Source organism: Bos mutus, chromosome 6 (assembly GCF_027580195.1).
Source record: "Bos mutus isolate GX-2022 chromosome 6, NWIPB_WYAK_1.1, whole genome shotgun sequence".
NCBI classification, from domain to species: domain Eukaryota; kingdom Metazoa; phylum Chordata; class Mammalia; order Artiodactyla; family Bovidae; genus Bos; species Bos mutus.
The window spans coordinates 116,541,513-116,559,424 of NC_091622.1; the positions used below are offsets into that span (position 1 = coordinate 116,541,513).

Genomic DNA, 17,912 nt, shown 5'->3' on the forward strand with positions numbered 1-17,912 from the left:
TGGCAATTTGGTTCCTCTGCCTTTTCTAAATCCAGCTTGAACATTTGGAAGTTCACGATTCATGGACAGTTGATGCCTGGATTGGAAAATTTTGAGCATTACTTTGCTAGTGTGTGAGATGAGTGCAGTTGTGAGGTAGTTTAAACATTCTTTGGCATTGCCTTTCTTTGGTATTGGAATGGAAACTGACCTTTTCCAGTCCTGTGGCCACTCCTGAGTTTTCCAAATTTGCTGGCGTATTGAGTGCAGCACTTTCACAGCATCATCTTTTAGGATTTGAAATAGCTCAGCTGGAATTCCATCACCTCCACTAGCTTTGTTCATAGTGATGCTTCCTAAGGCCCACTTGACTTCGCACTCCAGGATGTCTGGCTCTAGGTCACACCATTGTGGTTATCTGGGTTGTGAAGATCTTTTTTGAATAGTTGTTCTGTGTAGTCTTGCCACCTTTTCTTACTATCTTCTGCTTCTGTTAGATCCATAGTGTTTCTGTCCTTTATTGTGCCCATCTTTGCATGAAATGTTCCCTTGGTATCTCTGATTTTCTTGAAGAGATCTCTAGTCTTTCCCATTCTGTTGTTTTCCTCTATTTCTTTGCATTGATCACTGAGGAAGTCCCCTGGTTAGGACTCTGCAATTTCACTGCTGAGGGCGTGGGTTCAACCTCTGGTCGGGGAACTTAATATCCTGCAAGCTGTGTGAAAAAGTGAAAGTTGCATCCGACTCTTTGTGACCTCATGGACTATACAGTCGTGGAATTCTCCAGACCAGAATATTGGAGTGGATAGCTGTTCCCTTCTCCAGGGGATCTTTCCAACTGAGGGATTGAACCCAGGTCTCCCACGTTGCAGGTGCATTCTTTACCAGCTGAGCTGCGGCAGGCTGTGTGATATGAGCGGACACAGTGGAGCCGTCAGCACTGTCCTTCTGTGAGTAGCTTCTTCCGCTTAGTGCAGTGCATGCGGGGTGTGCGCGTGCTGTAACGTGTCTCATGCTTCGTTCCTCTTTAGGGCAGAATAATATTCCATTGTCTGAGGATCTCAGTTTATCAATTCATTCACCTGCTGAAGGACACCTTGATTGCTCCCAGGTTTTGGCAATGATGAAACTGATATAAACCTCCATATGCAGGTTTTTCTGTGGATGTAAGTTTTCAGCTTCCTTGGGTAAATTCCAAGGAGTGGGATTGCTGGATCGTATGATGAGAGTATGTTCAGTGTTGTGAGCAACCACCAAACTGTGTTCCCAGCAGCAGTGAGGAGACTTCCTGCTGCTCCACATCCGCTCGGGCAGCTGGTGCCGTCAGTGTGGTGGGCTCTGGCTGTGCTGAGTGGCGTGGAGTGACTGCTCTCCCTGCGGTCCTCCACGGGGCATGCCTCAGGCCGGCTCTGGAGTGGAGAAGCCCCTGAGCAGTCCCAGCTGCCTGGCAGGGCTGCGCAGCATCGTTCCTCCCAGGCCCACCGTTTGTTTCTTGGCTCGGGGTTTGGGCCCCCACCGCCTTCCAAGGCAGTTTTTGAGGGTGACTGTCTCTTCAGGGGCCTCCAGGGGTGTTTGCTGTGGGCCCAGCCCTGGGCTGCTGGAGGAGCGGCTCAGCACACAGCGCTCTGACCGCTGACCTGTGGCGAGGCCGATGCTTAGTGCCCAGGAGCTGCAGCATGGGGGCGGCCACTTGCTGAGAGGAGGCAGTGGTGGAGCCCGAGGCTGGCCCAGGCCACGACCCCGCACTCTGTGCCCTCTGAGCCCGCAGCTCTCTGGGGCCTGGGCGCCCACCTGATCCTGCCTGCTGCTCCAGGCCTGGCTCGGAGGCCTGTGTCCTGTCCCTTGTTGCCGTGCCCGGAGGCTCATTGCTCTTCCCATCTCATTTCTGAATCTGGAGATTTCCCTCTCTTGTTTTGAATTAGGTGATATATATAGTTCACTTTTTTTTTTCTTTAAAAAAAATAATAATTTGGCCATCTTCACCAGAAATCTCCTGAAACGTGTTAAAATGGTAACGGAGTTCATCCTAATGTTGAGCCATCATTTGTGAATAAATGCTCTGTAGCTATGATACCTTATTTTACTATGTATGGCAATAACTGGGTTTGATTTGCTTCTGTTATGTCATTGTTTTTTATGGTCCTACTCTACTGATCTTGGTCGATAGCTTTTTTTTGTACTACTTCTCTGGCTTTGGTGGGAGAGGTATGCCGGCCTTACGTAGTAATGTTTGGGAAGCTCTCCGTCACTTTCCATGCTGTGGAGCAATTTAAACAATAGGAATGCTGCGTTTACGTGATGAATAATACACAGCAGTTGGAAAGACTGAGTTGTGCTTGTTTTTTATATCAACACAGTGGAAATCAGCGTGTGTTGATCGAATCGCAGGTCCGGTGTGGTAGCATTTCTTGGCATGCAAACCCCATGCAGCAGTTCTCCATTCCTGGGTGTGTTGCATAGCCTGGAATGGTGGTTTGTGAACCGATGGTGGGGGACTGAGTGGGTCTTGGGCTTCCTGAACAGGCAGATGCCATCTTTGTTTTCCTCAGTCACCCTGTCCAAGGCCTGCAGGAGGTGGCGCTGTGCTGGTAGCTTGTGTTCGGCTTCTAGCTGTTGGACTTGGGGCTCCCAGTGGGTGCTGTGGGCACGAAGAACCAGAGCCCCAGGACACTGCTGTGGGTGTGTGGTGGGCGGTAGGCAGCCTGCTAGACTGAGCCTGGCTTTTCTCGCCTGGGGCCCTGGGTGCCCTGAGCCCGTCTTGCCTGTCCTCGGCTGGAGGTGCACATTGTCCAGAGGTCTTCTTTTATGTCAGAAAAGCTTGAAGCAAATGTGGCAAGATGTTGAAAGCTGTCACTTTGGACTGGTGGGCGTGCATATGTGCCCTGTCGTTATTTGTACTGTTTTGCTTCTAAAACTCATCCCTCTCCCCCGATTGAGGGTCACTGAGCCAGTGAAGCCCTCTGGGCCGTTCTTCCGTGAATTTTGTGGGCTTTGCAGGTTTTCTACCTCTTGGTTGGGTTTTATGTTTTTCTCGGAATGCTAGATAGAATGAAAGATTTTCTAACTTACTGGTATAATCTTGGTAAAAAATGAAAGCTCCTTGAAAGATCAAGTCAATGGTCGGTGCCGTGTTGGAAGTGAGAGTGGACCCTCTTTAGAGGGCCATGCCTTCAAGCGTTGTCCCGGATGGAATCCTGAAAAGTAGTGAGCAGCCCACAGTTTCAAGTTGAGGGAGGGAAACAGACCAGATGCACAGAGAAACAAGTACCTTGAGTGAAAATAAAGCACCAGCAGTAGACACAGGTCTGCAAAGACCAGATATTCAATAGTTGTGTCTGATATATGCAAAGATTTAAAAGAAACTTGAAAATTCCAACAGGAACAGGCAATCTTGAAAATGTGGTTCATATGTAGATAATGATCACCTACGCCAGGCATTAAATCCAGGGGAGCCAGAAATCTGAATCTTTGTGTAAGTATTCCACACTTCAGTGTTGGGACTGGCCTCTTGATTACCCGTCTGTTGGCTCTGTCTCTTAGTGTCGTGGTCTTAGCTGTTGCTCTGACCAGGGCTGCCGTTTGCACCCTCACTCGCACAGGCTCCTTGGAGCTCGCGGAGCCTCTGGGCAGCAAGCACGGGTGCTGCAGCTGTTGTCTGTGTTGTGTCTGTGAGGGTGTAGCGCGGCGTTGCGCCTTTTGCTGTAGTCACTTGAATGTTAAGAAGCTGAGGAACAGGTAGCCTCACTCTCGTTCACCGTTTCTGGTGTCCTTCATTTCTTCCTAAAGGTCCCATGTCAGTCTGGTCTCATTTCTCATCAACCTCGAGAACTTCTGTTAGCATTTCTCATAGTGAAGATCTGATGGCAACAACTTCTTAATTGGTATTTCTTTTAAAATATATTTAGTCATCATTCTTGCAGAATATTTTTTCTGGATATCAGATGCCGGGTGGACAGTTTTTTCTTCTTCTCCCCATTACTCTAATCATGGCTGGATTCTATTGCTCATGAGAAGTTGAATGACCATCCATGTCATTGTTTTGTATTTAATGGACCTTTTTTCCCCCTCTGCTATTCAGGGTTTTTCTTTATCTTGGTTTAAATGTTTCCACTGACTATATAGAAGAAAACAACAGAATGGGAAAGACTAGAGATAATTAGAAAATTATCAAGAAAATTAGAGATACCAAGGGAACATTTCATGCAAAGATGGGCTCGATAAAGGACAGAAATGGTATGGACCTAACAGAAGCAGAAGATATTAAGAAGAGGTGGCAAGAATACACAGAAGAACTGTACCAAAAAGATCTTCACAACCCACATAATCACGATGGTGTGATCACTGACCTAGAGCCAGACATCCTGGAATGTGAAGTCACGTGGGCCTTAGAAAGCATCACTACGAACAAAGCTAGTGGAGGTGATGGAATTCCAGTTGAGCTATGTCAAATCCTGAAAGATGATGCTGTGAAAGTGCTGCACTCAATATGCCAGCAAATTTGGAAAACTCAGGAGTGGCCACAGGACTGGAAAAGGTCAGTTTTCATTCCAATCCCAAAGAAAGGCAATGCCAAAGAATGCTCAAACTATTGCACAATTGCACTCATCTCACACACCAGTAAAGGAATGTTCAAAATTCTCCAAGCCAGGCTTCAGCAATACGTGAACAGTGAACTTCCAGTTGTTCAAGCTCGTTTTAGAAAAGGCAGAGGAACCAGAGACCAAATTGCCAACATCTGCTAGATCATCAAAAAAGCAAGAGAGTTCCAGAAAAACATCTATTTCTGCTTTATTGACTATGCCAAAGCCTTTGACTGTGTGGATCACAATAAACTGTGGAAAATTCTGAAAGAGATGGAAATACCAGACCACCTGACCTGCCTCTTGAGAAACCTATATGCAGGTCAGGAAGCAACAGTTAGAACTGGACATGGAACAACAGACTGGTTCCAAATAGGAAAAGGAGTACGTCAAGGCTGTATATTGTCCCCCTGCTTATTTAACTTATATGCAGAGTACATCATGAGAAGTGCTGGGCTGGAAGAAGCACAAGCTGGAATCAAGATTGCTGGGAGAAATATCAATAACCTCAGATACGCAGATGACACTACCCTTATGGCAGAAAGTGAAGAGGAACTAAAAAGCCTCTTGATGAGAGTGAAAGAGGAGAGTGAAAAAGTTGGCTTAAAGCTCAACATTCAGAAAACAAAGATCATGGCATCTGGTCCCATCACTTCATGGGAAATACATGGGGAAACAGTGGAAACAGTGTCAGACTTTATTTTTTGGGGCTCCAAAATCACTGCAGATGGTGACTGCAGCCATGAAATTAAAAGACGCTTACTCCTTGCGAGAAAAGTTATGACCAACCAATAGATAGCATATTGAAAAGCAAAGATATTACTTTGCCAATAAAGGTCCGTCTAGTCAAGGCTATGGTTTTTCCAGTGGTCACGTATGGATGTGAGAGTTGTACTGTGAAGAACTAGCTGAGCACTGAAGAATTGATGCTTTTGAACTGTGGTGTTGGAGAAGACTCTTGAGAGTCCCTTGGACTGCAAGGAGATCCAACCAGTCCATTCTGGAGGAGATCAGCCCTGGGATTTCTTTGGAAGGAATGATGCTAAAACTGAAACTCCAGTACTTTGGCCACCTCATTCGAAGAGTTGACTCATTGGAAAAGACTCTGATGCTGGGAGGGATTGGGGGCAGGAGGAGAAGGGGACGACAGAGGATGAGATGGCTGGATGGCATCACTGACTCGATGGACGTGAGTCTGAGTGAACTTCGGGAGTTGGTGATGGACAGGGAGGCCTGGCGTGCTGCGATTCATGGGGTCGCAAAGAGTCGGACGCGACTGAGCGACTGAACTGACTATACCTGGGTGTGGGTTCTTTTACATATATCCTGCTGAGATTTGGGCTTCCCTTGTGGCTCAGCTGGTAAAGAATCCACCTGTAATGCAGGAGACCTGGGTTCGATCCCTGGGTTGGGAAGATCCGCTGGAGAAGGGAAAGGCTCCCCACTCCAGTGTTCTGGCCTAAAGAGTTCCATGGACTATATATATATAGTTCATGGGGTTGCAAAGAGTCGGGCACGACTGAGCGACTTTCAGTTCACTTCACTTCTGCTGAGATTTGGTGAGCTTCTTGAATCTCTCAATTTATGTCTCACTGAATCTGAAAAGTTTTCTGTTTAATTTTTCCCAAATGTTTTTTTCTATCTCATTGTTTCTTCCCTCTCCTCTGGGTAGGAGTGGGAATCCAGACCCTTTGATGTTGGTCTATAGCACAAGATTGCTGGGAGAAATATCAGTAACCTCAGATATGCAGATGACACCACCCTTATGGCAGAAAATGAAGGGGAATTAAAGAGCCTCTTGATCAATGTGAATGAGGAGAGTGAAAAAACTGGCTTAAAACTCAACATTCAAAAAATGAAGATCATGGCATCCAGTCCCATCACTTCATGGCAAATAGATGGGGAAACAATGGAAACAGTGACAGATTTTATTTTCTTGGGCTCCAAAATCACTGCAGATGGTTACTACAGCCATGAGATTAAAAGATGCTTGCTCCTTGGGAGAAAAGCAATGACAAACCTAGACAGAGTATTGGAACTCTGACATCCCCTATAGACAGTACTAGAGATATTACCTATAAAGGTCCGTATAGTCAGAGCTATGATTTTTTTCACTAGTCATGGATGGATGTGAGAGCTGGACAGAAAGAAAGGTTGAGCACTGAAAAATTGATGCTTTTGAACTGTGGTGTTGGAGAAGATTCTTGATAATCCCTTGGACTGCAAGGAGATCAAACTAGTCCATCCTAAAGGAGATCAGTCCTGAATATCCATTGGAAGGACTGATGCTGAAGCTCCAATACTTTGGCCACCTGATGCAAACAACTGACTCATTTGAAAAGACCCTGGTGCTGGGAAAGATTGAAGGCGGGAGGAGAAGGGAAGACAGAGGATGAAATGGCTGGATGGCATCACCGACTCGGTGGACATGAGTTTGAGGAAGCTCTGGGAGTTGGTGATGGACAGGGAGGCCCGGCATGCTGCAGTCCGTGGGGTCGCAAGGAGTTGGACACAACTGAGCGACTGAACAACAAAACAGATCACTGAGGCTCTGTTTCTTCTTCTTCTTCTTTTTTTTAAATAATTTTACTCTTTTTAAAAGATCATTTCTACTGATCAATTTTCAAGTTTCTTTTTTTAATAATGTATGTATTTTATTGAAGTGTAGTTAGCTTACTATGTTTCAGATGCATATGAAATAGAAAAAGTGAAACAAACTAGACAGAAGTAAAAGAGCATCATATAGTTGGGTTGTTTTTAAACATGGCTGCTCATTTGGAACATGTCTGGAGTCTGGAGGGAAAAGCAATAGCTGAGCATTTGTATTTTTGAAAAGAACTTCAAGATACTTCTGTAACACATCTGGATTTTAAAAAGGGATAACAAGTTTTTCTGTTAGATCCTAGTTTTGGTGATATAGATTTCTATTGTTTTTCTGTTGACCAATCATGATACAATGGTATTGAGTAATAATTACATAATCACAATAGTAAAAGATGTTTATTGGTTTTCACAATCGGGTTTCACAATCAGTTCAGTTCAGTCACTCAGTCATATTCAACTCTTTGCTACCCCATGGACTTCAGCACGCCAGGCCTCCCTGTCCATCACCAACTCCTAGAGCTTGCTGAAACTCATATCCATCGAGTCAGTAATGCCATCCAACCATCTCATCCTCTGTTGTCCCCATCTCCTCCTACCTGCAATCTTTCCCAGCATCAGAGTCTTTTCCAATGAGTCAGCTCTTCGCATCAGGTGGCCAAAGTATTGGAGCTTCAGCTTCAGCATCAGTCCTTCCAGTGAATATTCAGGACTGGTCTCCTTTAGGATGGACTGGTTGGATCTCCTTGCAGTCCAAGGGACTCTCAAGAGTCTTCTCCAACACCACAGTTCAGAAGCATCATTCTTCGGTGTTCAGCTTTCTTTATAGTCCAACTCTCGCATTCATACCTGACTACTGGAAAAACCATAGCTTTGACTAGATGGACCTTTGTCGGCAAAGTAATGTCTCTGCTTTTTAATATGCTGTCTAAGTTGGTCATAGGTTTTCTCAATCAATAACCAGACAAAAAGTAAAAGATAATTACAATTGCAAGCCATAATGGGAACATGATTAACAGTATAAAATAGTTACATACAGTTTGGGCGTCAGGCAGAGTGTTGTGGTAAGTGGAGGTGTGTGCGTGCATGTGTTTTCATCCACTCAGCCAGTCTGTATCTTTTGGTTGGTGCATTTAATCTATTTGCATTTAAGGGAATGGTTGATAGGTATGATCCTATTACTGTTTTCTCATTGTTTGGGTTTATTTTCTGTAGGTCTTTTCCTTCTCTGTGTTGCCCGTCTAGAGAAATTCCTTTTGCATTTGTTGTAATGCTGGTTTGGTGGTGCTGAATTCTCTTAACTTTTGCTTGTCTGGAAAGCTTTTGATTTCTACATTGAATCTGAAGGAGAGTCTTGCTGGGTAGAGTATTCTTGGTTATAGGTGGTTCCCTTTCATCATTTAAAATGTAGCATGCCATTCCCTTCTGACTTGTAGAGTTTCTCTTAGGAAATCAGCCTGATGGGAATTCCCTTGTATGTTGTTTATCGTTTTTCCCTTGTTGCTTTTAATGCTTTATCTCTGTCTTTAATTTTTGTCAGCTTGGTTGCTGTGTGTCTCAGTGTATTCCTCTCTGAGTTTATCCTTCCTGGGACTCTGTGCTTCCTGGACTTGGTTGACTCTTTCCTTTCCCATGTTCAGGAAGTTTTCAGCTATTATCTCTTCAAATATGTTCTCAGGTCCTTTCTCAGGTCCTTTCTCTTCTCCTTCTGGGACCCCTGTAATGCCAATGTTGGTGCGTTTAATGTTGTCCCAGCAGTCTCTTAGGCTGTCTTCATTTCTTTTCGTTCTTTTTTCTATATTCCGTTCTGTGGCAGTGACTTCCACCATTCTGTCCTCCAGGTCATTTATCCGTCCTTCTGCCTCAGTTATTCTGCTGATGATTCCTTCCAGTGTGTTATTAATCTCTGTTTGTTTGTTCTTTAGTTCTTCTAGGTCTTTGGTAAACATTTCTTGCATTTTCTAAGTCTTTGCCTCCATCATTTTCTCGAGATCCTGGATCATCTTCATTATCATTATTCTGAATTCTTTTTCTGGAAGGTTGCCTGTCTCCACTTCATTTTGTTGTTTTTCTGGGGTTTTATTTTGTCCCTTCACCTGGGACATAACTTTCTGCTTTTTTGTTGTGGTTAACTTTCTGTAATCTGTTTTTGTTTTAGCTGCTCTGAGAGTGCTTCTTCTTGCTTCTTCTGTCTGCCCTCTGATGGCTGAGGCTAAGAAGCTTATGTAAGCTTTTTGATGAGAGGGACTGAAAAAGGGAGAAACTGGGTCTTCCTCTGGTGGGCACTGAGAACATCCAGGGAATTTGACTTTGGAAGCCAGTGGGGCTTGACTGTGGAGCTTCCACAGAACCGGGGAGACAGGTCATTGCAGGGCACAGGCAAAAGCTTGCGCACCAGGAGCCAGGAGAGAGGAGCAGCGCCCCACAAGAGACCGAGCCAGCTGTGCCTGGGAGAGTCTAGGAGCCTCCGGTGGAGGCGTGGGCTGACAGTGGCCTGTGGGGTCAGGGGCACTGAATACAGCAGTGTGGGCATAAGTCCTTTTCTAGAAGGCCACCATTACTGGCATTATCCCTAGCATAGTTTGGGCTCAGGCCAAACAACAGGGAGGGAACTCAGCCTCGCCCATCAGAACAAGACCCAGATTCCCCCCCAGTCAGTCTCTTCCATCAGGAAGCTTCCACAAGCCTCTTATCCTTATCCATCAGAGGGCAGACAGAATGAAAACCACAGTCACAGAAAACTAACCAAACTGAACACGTGGACCACAGCCTTGTCTAACTCAGTGAAACTGTGAGCCATGCTGTGTGGGGCCACCTGAGATGGGCAGGTCACGGTGGAGAGTTCTGACACACGCGGTCCACTGGAGAAGGCAGTGGAAAGCCACTTCAGCATTCCTGCCTTGAGAACCCCATGGACAGCATGAAAAGGCAAAAAGATAGGACGCTGAAAGATGAACTCCCAGGTCGGTAGGTGCCCAGTATGCTACTAGAGATCAATGGAGAAACAGCTCCAGAAAGAATGAACACACAACCAAACTGAAAACAGTGCCCAGTTGTGGACATGACTGGTGATGGAAGTAAAGTCCAGTGCTATAAAGAACAGTATTACATAGGAACCTGGAATGTTAGGTCCATGAATCAAGGGAAATTGGAAGTGGTCAGACAGGAGATGGCAAGAGTGAACATTGACATTTTAGGAATCAGTGAACTGAAATGGACCAGAATGGGTGAATTTAACTCAGATGACCATTATATCTACTACTGTGGGCAAGAATAGAATCTCTTAGAAGAAATCGGGTAGCCCTTACAGTCAACAGAAGAGTCCAAAATGCAGTACTTGGGTATAATCTCAAAAATGACAGAATGATCTCTGTTCATTTCCAAGGCAAACCATTCAGTATCACAGTAATCTAAATCTATGCCCCAACCACTTATGCCAAAGAAGCTGAACAGTTTTGTGATGACCTTCAAGACCTTCTAGAACTAACACCAGAAAAAAGATGTCCTTTTTATCATAGGGGACTGGAATGCGAAAGTAGGAAGTTAAGAGGTAGCCGGAGTAACAGGCAGGTTTGGCCTTGGAGTTCAAAATGAAGCAGGGCAAAGGCTGACAGAGTTTTGCCAAGAGAGTGCACTGGTATAGCAAACACTCTTTTCCAGTAACACAAGAGATGACTCTACACATGGACATCACCAGATGGTCAATACTGAAATCAGACGGATTATATTCTTTGCAGCCAAAGATGGAGAAGGTCTGTACAGTCAACGAAAATAAGACGGGGAGCTGACTGTGGCTCAGATCATGAATTCCTTATTGCCAAATTCAGACTTAAATTGAAGAAAGTAGGGAAAACCACTGGACCATTCAGATATGACCTAAATCAAATCCCTTACAATTATACAGCATACAGTGACAAATAGAGTCAAGGGATTAGATCTGATAGAGTGCCTGAAGAACCATGGACAGAGGTTCATGACATTGTACAGGAGGCCATAATGAAAACCATCCCCAAGAAAAAGAAATGCAAGAAGGCAGAATGGTCGTCTGAGGAGGACTTGCTAGCTGAGAAAACAAGTGAAAGGCAGAGGAAAAAAGGGGCGATACATCCATCTGAACGCAGAGCTCCATAGAACAGCAAGGAGAATAAGAAAGCCTTCCTCAGCGATCAATGCAAAGAAATAGAGGAAAACAACAGAATGGCAAAGACTAGAGATCTCCAAGAAAATCAGAGATACTAAGGGAACATTTCATGCAAAGATGGGCTCAATAAAGGACAGAAATGGTAGGGACCTAACAGAAGATATTAAGCAAAAGATATTAAGATATCTTAAGCAGAAGATATTAAGAAGTGGCAAGAATACATAGAAGAACTATCCAAAAAAGATCTTCATGACCCAGATAATCACGATGGTGTGATCGCTCACTTAGAGCCAGACATCCTGGAATGTGAAGTCAAGTGGGTCTTAAGGAAGCATCACTACAAGCAAAGCTAGTGGAGGTGATGGAATTCCAGCTGAGCTACTTCAAATCCTAAAAGATGATGCTGTGAAAGTGCTGTCCCCAATACACCAGCAAATTTGGAAAACTCAGCAGTGACCACAGTACTGGAAAATGTCAATTTTCATTCCAATCCTAAACATAGGCAATGCCAAAGAATGTTCAAACTACCGCACAATTGCACTCATTTCACATGCTAACAAAAGTAATGCTCAGAATTCTCCAGGCAAGGCTTCAACAGTACATGAACCGAGAATTTCCAGATGTTCAAGCTGGATTTAGAAAAGGCAGAGGAACCAGAGATCAAATTGCCAACATCAGTTGGATCATAGAAAAAGCAAGAGAGTTCCAGAAAAACATCTACTTCTGCTTTATTGACTACGCCAAAGCTTTTGACTGGGTGGATCACAACAAACTGGAAAATTCTTCAAGAGATGGGAATACCAGACCACCTGACCTGCCTCCTGAGAAATCTGTATGCAGGTCAAGAAGCAACAGTTAGAACTGGACGTGGAACAGACTGGTTCCAAATAGGAAAAGAGTACATCAAGGCTGTATATTGTCACCCTGTTTATTTAACTTATATGCAGAGTACATCATGCGAAATGCCAGACTGGATGAAGCACAAGCTGGAATCAAGATTTCCAGGAGAAATATCAGTAACCTCAGATATGCATTTGACACCACCCTTATGAAAGGGAAGAAAGCAAAGAGGAACTGAAGAGCTTCTTGATTAAAATGAAAGAGGAGAGGGAGAAAGCTGGCTTGAAGCTCAACATTCAAAAAACGAAGTTCATGGCACCAGTCCCATCACTTGATGGCAGATAGATGGGGAAACAATGGAAACAGTGAGAGACTTTATTTTCTTGGACTCCAAAATCACTGGGGACAGTGACTGCAGCCATGAAATTAAAAGACGCTTGCTCCTTGGAAGAAAAACTACGACCAACCAACAAAGGTCCGTCTAGTCAAGGCTGTGGTTTTCCCAGTGGTCATGTATGGATGTGAGAGCTGGACCATAAAGAAAGCTGAGCACTGAAGAGTTGATGCTTTTGAACTGCGGTGCTGGAGAAGACTCTTGAGAGTCTCTTGGACTGCAAGGAGATCAAACCAGTCAATCCTGAAGGAAATCAGTCCTGAATATTCATTGGAAGGACTGATGCTGAAGCTGAAACTCCAACACTTTGGCCACCTGATGCAAAGAACTGACTCATTGGAAAAGACCCTGATGCTGGGAAAGATTGAAGGCAGGAGGAGAAGAGGACAACAGAGGGTGAAATGGTTGGATGGCATCACCGACTCCATGGACGTGAGTTTGAGGAAGCTCCGGGAGTTGGTGATGGACAGGGAGGCCTGGTGTACTGTGGTTCATGGGGTCGCAAAGAGTCAGACACGACTGAGCGACTGAACTGATCTCGTGGAATCTCTGTTTTCCCCAGTCCTCTGGAAGGCCTGTAATCAAATTCCGCTGGCCCTCAAGGCCGGATGCCCCGCCCCTTTGTTGGATCGCCAGGCTGGGAAGCCTCACGTGGGGCCCAGAGCCTTCACAGCAGTGCTTGCGCTTCTTTGGTGTTCTGTTTTCCAGTCTGTGGGTCACCCGCCCCGCGAGTGGAGTATTGATTTTATCCTGAATGCGCTCCTCCTGCCGTCTTGCTATGGCTGCTTCTTTGTCTTTGGACGTCGGGTATCTTTTTTTGGTGGGTTCCAGCATCCTCCTGTTGATGGTTTTTAACAGCTAGTTGCAATTTTAGTACTTTGGCAGGAGATGAGCACGCGTCCTGGTTTTATCCTGTATATTGTGAGTGATGCGCCTGGAGACACTCTTTTTTCCCATTATGTTCTTCTTGAGTAGTCTTTTTCTTTCAGTTGTGTTAAAATTCTCGTAACATTTACTGTCTTAACCATCTGGGAGAATTACTCAGCTGTGCTGGGTCTTAGCTGAGGCACGTGCGATCTTTCAGTTGTCGCACAAGAGCTCTTCGTTGCAGCGTGTGTAATCTAGTTCTTTGACCAGGGATCGAACCCAGGTTCCCTGCGTTGCGAATACGGAGTCTTAGCCGCTGGACCACAGGGAAGTCCCCCCTCTTAACCATGTTTAAATGTGCAGTTCAGGGTGTTAAGTACATGCACGGTGTTGCAGCCATCGCCACCAGAACGGTTTTGTCTTGTGAGCCTGGAACTTGGCCCCCATTAAAACACCAGCTCCCTGTCCTGCCCTCCCTTAGGTCCTGGCATCCACCTTCCTGCTTTCTGTCTGTGGATTTGACTACGCATGAGAATGCAGCCACACAGCATTTGTTAGCCTTTTGTGTCTGGCGTACTGCTCACTCAGCGTAACGTCCTCAGGGTCCGCGTGTGGCAGGTAGCCACCTCCCCTTCCTGTCCGAGGCTGCAGCACGCCCCGCTCTGTGGATGGACACAGGGCAGCGATACCCCACGTGCCTGCCTTCCGTTCCCTAGTGTGTCGGGTGGGCTCGTTGGTCCTGTGGGTGCTCTGAGGAAGCCCTGCTGTTTTCCTTCCTGTCCCCGCCCCCGTGCACAGGGCTCCAGGCTCCTCGTGTCCCCCCGAGGCCCTGCTTTCCATGTTTTGATAGTGGGTAGCTATCCTCATAGGTGCTGTGTGAGGTGGCATTTCTTTTGGGGTTTTGATATTTTCTCTTGTTTTTTGGTGGGGGAAGGCCCTCACTGCGTGACTTGTGGGATCCCGGTTTCCAAGTAGGGACTGAACCCAGGCTCCCAAAAGTGAGATCCTGGAGTCCCGGCCACCGGGCTGCCAGAGCTGCGGTTTGCCCATAAGAGTGGGCTTGCGGCCCCGTGCGCAGGCCGTGTGGACCCTGGGGCTGGGCGAGGTCCGTGTCCCCTGCTCACCAGCCACAATCGCCCTGCTGTGCCTCGAGGTCGTCGGCTTCTCTTTCTGTCCAGTCAACCTGATGTGAGCGGGACTGGGAACCCACTCAGACTTGCCTTAAAAACCCCATGTGGGTCACAGCGGACGGTCCTGGCCTGTGCTCGGTGTGGGGGCGATCCCCCACTGCCCGGCCCCCACAGAGCTGGCCCAGCTGCACGCTTGGCCCCCCAGGGGGTGTCTCGGTGTGGTGGTCTCTCAGTGGTGGCAGGGCTGAGCTCCGGTGCAGTGCTGTCCATCGAGGGCACCCCGATGGGGGCATTCCGTCTTGGGGCTCTGCTTCTCCCCGGTAGCTCGTCCTGGAGGGCCTCCTTGCTGCCGTCGTGGTGTGCTCTTGGCGGGGGTCTTCCCAGCGGAGTGGGTGCTGGCCTGTTCACTGTGAGCTGCCTTCACGGGGTGTCCTGAGTGAGGGGCAGCGGCTCCCGAGGAAGCCCCCTCTGCCCGTGGGGCTCAGACAGCCCATCTGGCCCCGGGTGCCATGCGCGGTCCTTGGTGTGCCCCGTCCAAGGAGAGCTGAGTGTCCTTGATGTTGCGCCCCCCCCTCGTCCCTGCAGTTAGCGTGGGCCAGGCCGATGGCAGGGGGCCTGCCGCCACCTTCCCCGTCCGTCTGGGCTTAAGCTTTGCCGCCCGGTGGCTGTGGGCAGGCCTGGAGCCCTGCCCGGCCCTGCTTTCAGCTGTGTCTCGGGTCCCTCCTCTTGTCCTCTGCCCAGGCCTGGCTTTGCACTGGCCGCCTCTGGTGCTGCCCTGGCGGCAGGTGGAGGGGCAGCCTCCGTTTCCTGCGGGTTCTGGGGGCAGTGGCGTGACTTCCTTTCCGCGCCTGACTTGTGTGTTCTGCCGCGAAAAACCGGTCCTCATCCTTTCACTTTGTGGTTTTGTGACTCCTGTCATTTCTGTGATATTAGAACTGCGTGTTGGGACTGAAATCACAGGAAACACCATAAATTGCCTCAAAATCCCCGAAACTCCCCAAATGTATAGAGTTCCATTGGCGTACTCATCTTAGGTTTGAAATTAAGATGTTTCTTTTCTCCTCTTTTTCTAACGCTGCAGTGTTCTGAGACGGAGGCACCTAGGCTGAATGGAATTCAGCGTCAGGAAAAGCCCTCTTTCTGCTCCAAAGGTGGTGAAGTGCGTGAAGATGAAGCAGGCCCCGGAAGTCCTGGGCAGTGCCAACGGGAAGACCCCTAGCTGCGACGTGAGCCGCGAGTGCTCCGTGTTCCTGAGCAAAGCCCAGCTCTCGGCCGGCCTACAGGACGGGGTCGTGCAGAAGTTCAACGGCCACGATGCGCTGCCGTTCATCCCGACCGAGAGGCTGAAAGACCTTACCTCCCGCGTCTTCAATGGAGAGCCTGGTGCTCACGATGCTAAACTGCGTTTTGAATCCCAGGAAGTGAAGGGACTTGGGACCCCACCTCACACTACCCCCGTCAAAAATGGCTCTCCAGAAATTAAGCTGAAAATCACCAAAACCTACATGAATGGGAAACCTCTTTTTGAGTCCTCCATATGTGGCGATGGTGCGGCCGCCGTGTCCCATTCGGAAGCAGACGGACAGAGACCAGAGCGCAAGGCCCGGAGGAGCCGCAAGAGGAGCGCACAGCGTGGCCCTGTGCTGGAGCACGGCCTCGGGGAGGCCGCCCTGGTGTCCAGGCTCTCCAGTCCCGTGGACAAAAAGGTATTTGTGAACGAGGGGCTCTGGGCGGGTGGCAGGGGGCCTCGGAGGACACGCAACATGTGAGAAGCGATAGGAGGTAGGCGCGGCCCCCGCGGCCTGCTCTCCACTTGCCCTGAGGGCTCGCGGTGGGGACATTCACATCCTGTTGAGCAGCACCAAGGCCTGGAGACGAAGTGTGAAGACCGAATGAGGTTCTGAATCTGGGCCTGGCCATTCCAGAGCCCTCAGCCTTCAGGCGATCCTGTTTCACAGAGCTCCTCTCCACCTGATGGCGGTCAGTGGGGGACCCTGTGGGGCTTCCTCGGTCTGTGCTGTCTGAGGAGTGCTCCCGCTGGCTTCCCCTCGGTCACTGTCCATCCGGGGTTCACTGCCCCCTCCAGGGGCCCTGCAAACGGCTCGCCCCAGTGAGCACGGGGCGTGCCTCCCACCTGCATGCTCTTGGTCCCCAGCGTGGAGCGTGGTGCTGGAGTGCGTGTGAACGCATGTTCATTCGCATGAATGCTGCGGTGGGAATGTGGGATGGAAACATGGTGCTTATGCCAACAAGTCTTCAGTGACGCGCGGGAACCTTGACCCTGGCAGAGGAGCTGCCGAGGGCTTTGTGGCGCCCCTGTTCCTGAGCTGGTCGTCCGCATAAACAGGGTCTGGCAGGCCTCTGTGCACTGGCCAAGTGAAGCTCCAGGCCCGCTTTCAGGAGTAGGGGCACCAAGGCTGGAGTAATCACTGTAAAATTATAGTGAGGAATCTTGTTTACGGTCCCACAGATAGGATGGGAAAGGACCGACATTTCCCTGGAGGAGTTGAAATAATGAAGACCTTCAGGGTTTAAAAGTGTCTGCTGAGTGCTGGGGTGGGGGGCGCGGGGCGGCTCTGACGTAATCACGGTGGTGGCCTGGGCTGATACGGCCCTGCTTGAAGCCCCCTGATGGATCCATGTTCCTTTATAGGGAAGAGGCTGCTGGTTGATTTTGTTAAAACTTGGGCAAGTCACCTGTTTTTGTCTCTCTGAGTCTGACTGCACCCTCCGAGTGGGGACAATACTTTGCCTCCTGAGGGCATGGGCATGAGGCCGAGGTGACATTCAGTGTGATGCTGGGATGTTGTGACACAGCCTGAGAGCTGGCGTCTTTGTAGGAGTGTGTGATGCGCCCGCTCTGTGCCAGTCCTTACCCCGTGATGGGGCGTGGTGACTGCGCTCTCTTCCGTGCACGTGTGTGGGACAGAGGCTTAAAGCCGGTCAGCGATTCGACTGTGCTCAGCCCCCTGGCGAGGGTGCCACTCTTGCCAGGCCTTCAGCCTCCTCCTGGCCTGGGTTCTGAGGTGCAGAGGCTGAGGCTCCGAGAGCCCAGGCCTTGGGTGGTGGAGGTGGGGCTGGGCCTGCTGCCGAGCCCCCATGTCCTGGCCCTCCTGGGGTCCTCTCTCCCGAGGACTGACTGTCAGACAAGGGGTCAAAGGGGCGGAGGGCCAGAGGATGAATTCCATGAGAATTCTTGACCAGCCTGTGAATAAAGCTCCACTGAAGGCCTCCCCCCAGGCCAAGGAACAGGGTTTCTGCGAGACTTTTGTGATGTGGGCTCCTCTGTGTGCCAGGCACTTGCTGACCTTTTAACCGAGGGCAGGAGAGAAACGGCTTTGATGAGGTGCTGTCAGGGCTGTTACCTAAAAACCGTGAGG

General features: G+C 48.5%; 1 protein-coding gene across 9 annotated transcripts in view; it reads left to right on the top strand.

Annotated features, from left to right (window-relative positions):
- Positions 1 to 17,912, top strand: part of NSD2 (nuclear receptor binding SET domain protein 2) — a 77,323-nt gene that overhangs the window by 18,948 nt on the left and 40,463 nt on the right. For all 9 annotated transcript variants that reach the window (XM_070372876.1, XM_070372883.1, XM_070372877.1 and 6 more), the window contains one exon: positions 15,614 to 16,238. In XM_070372876.1, the coding sequence (XP_070228977.1) occupies positions 15,642 to 16,238 (597 nt within the window). In that variant the 5' untranslated portion in view covers positions 15,614 to 15,641. The remainder of the gene's footprint in view (positions 1 to 15,613; positions 16,239 to 17,912) is intronic.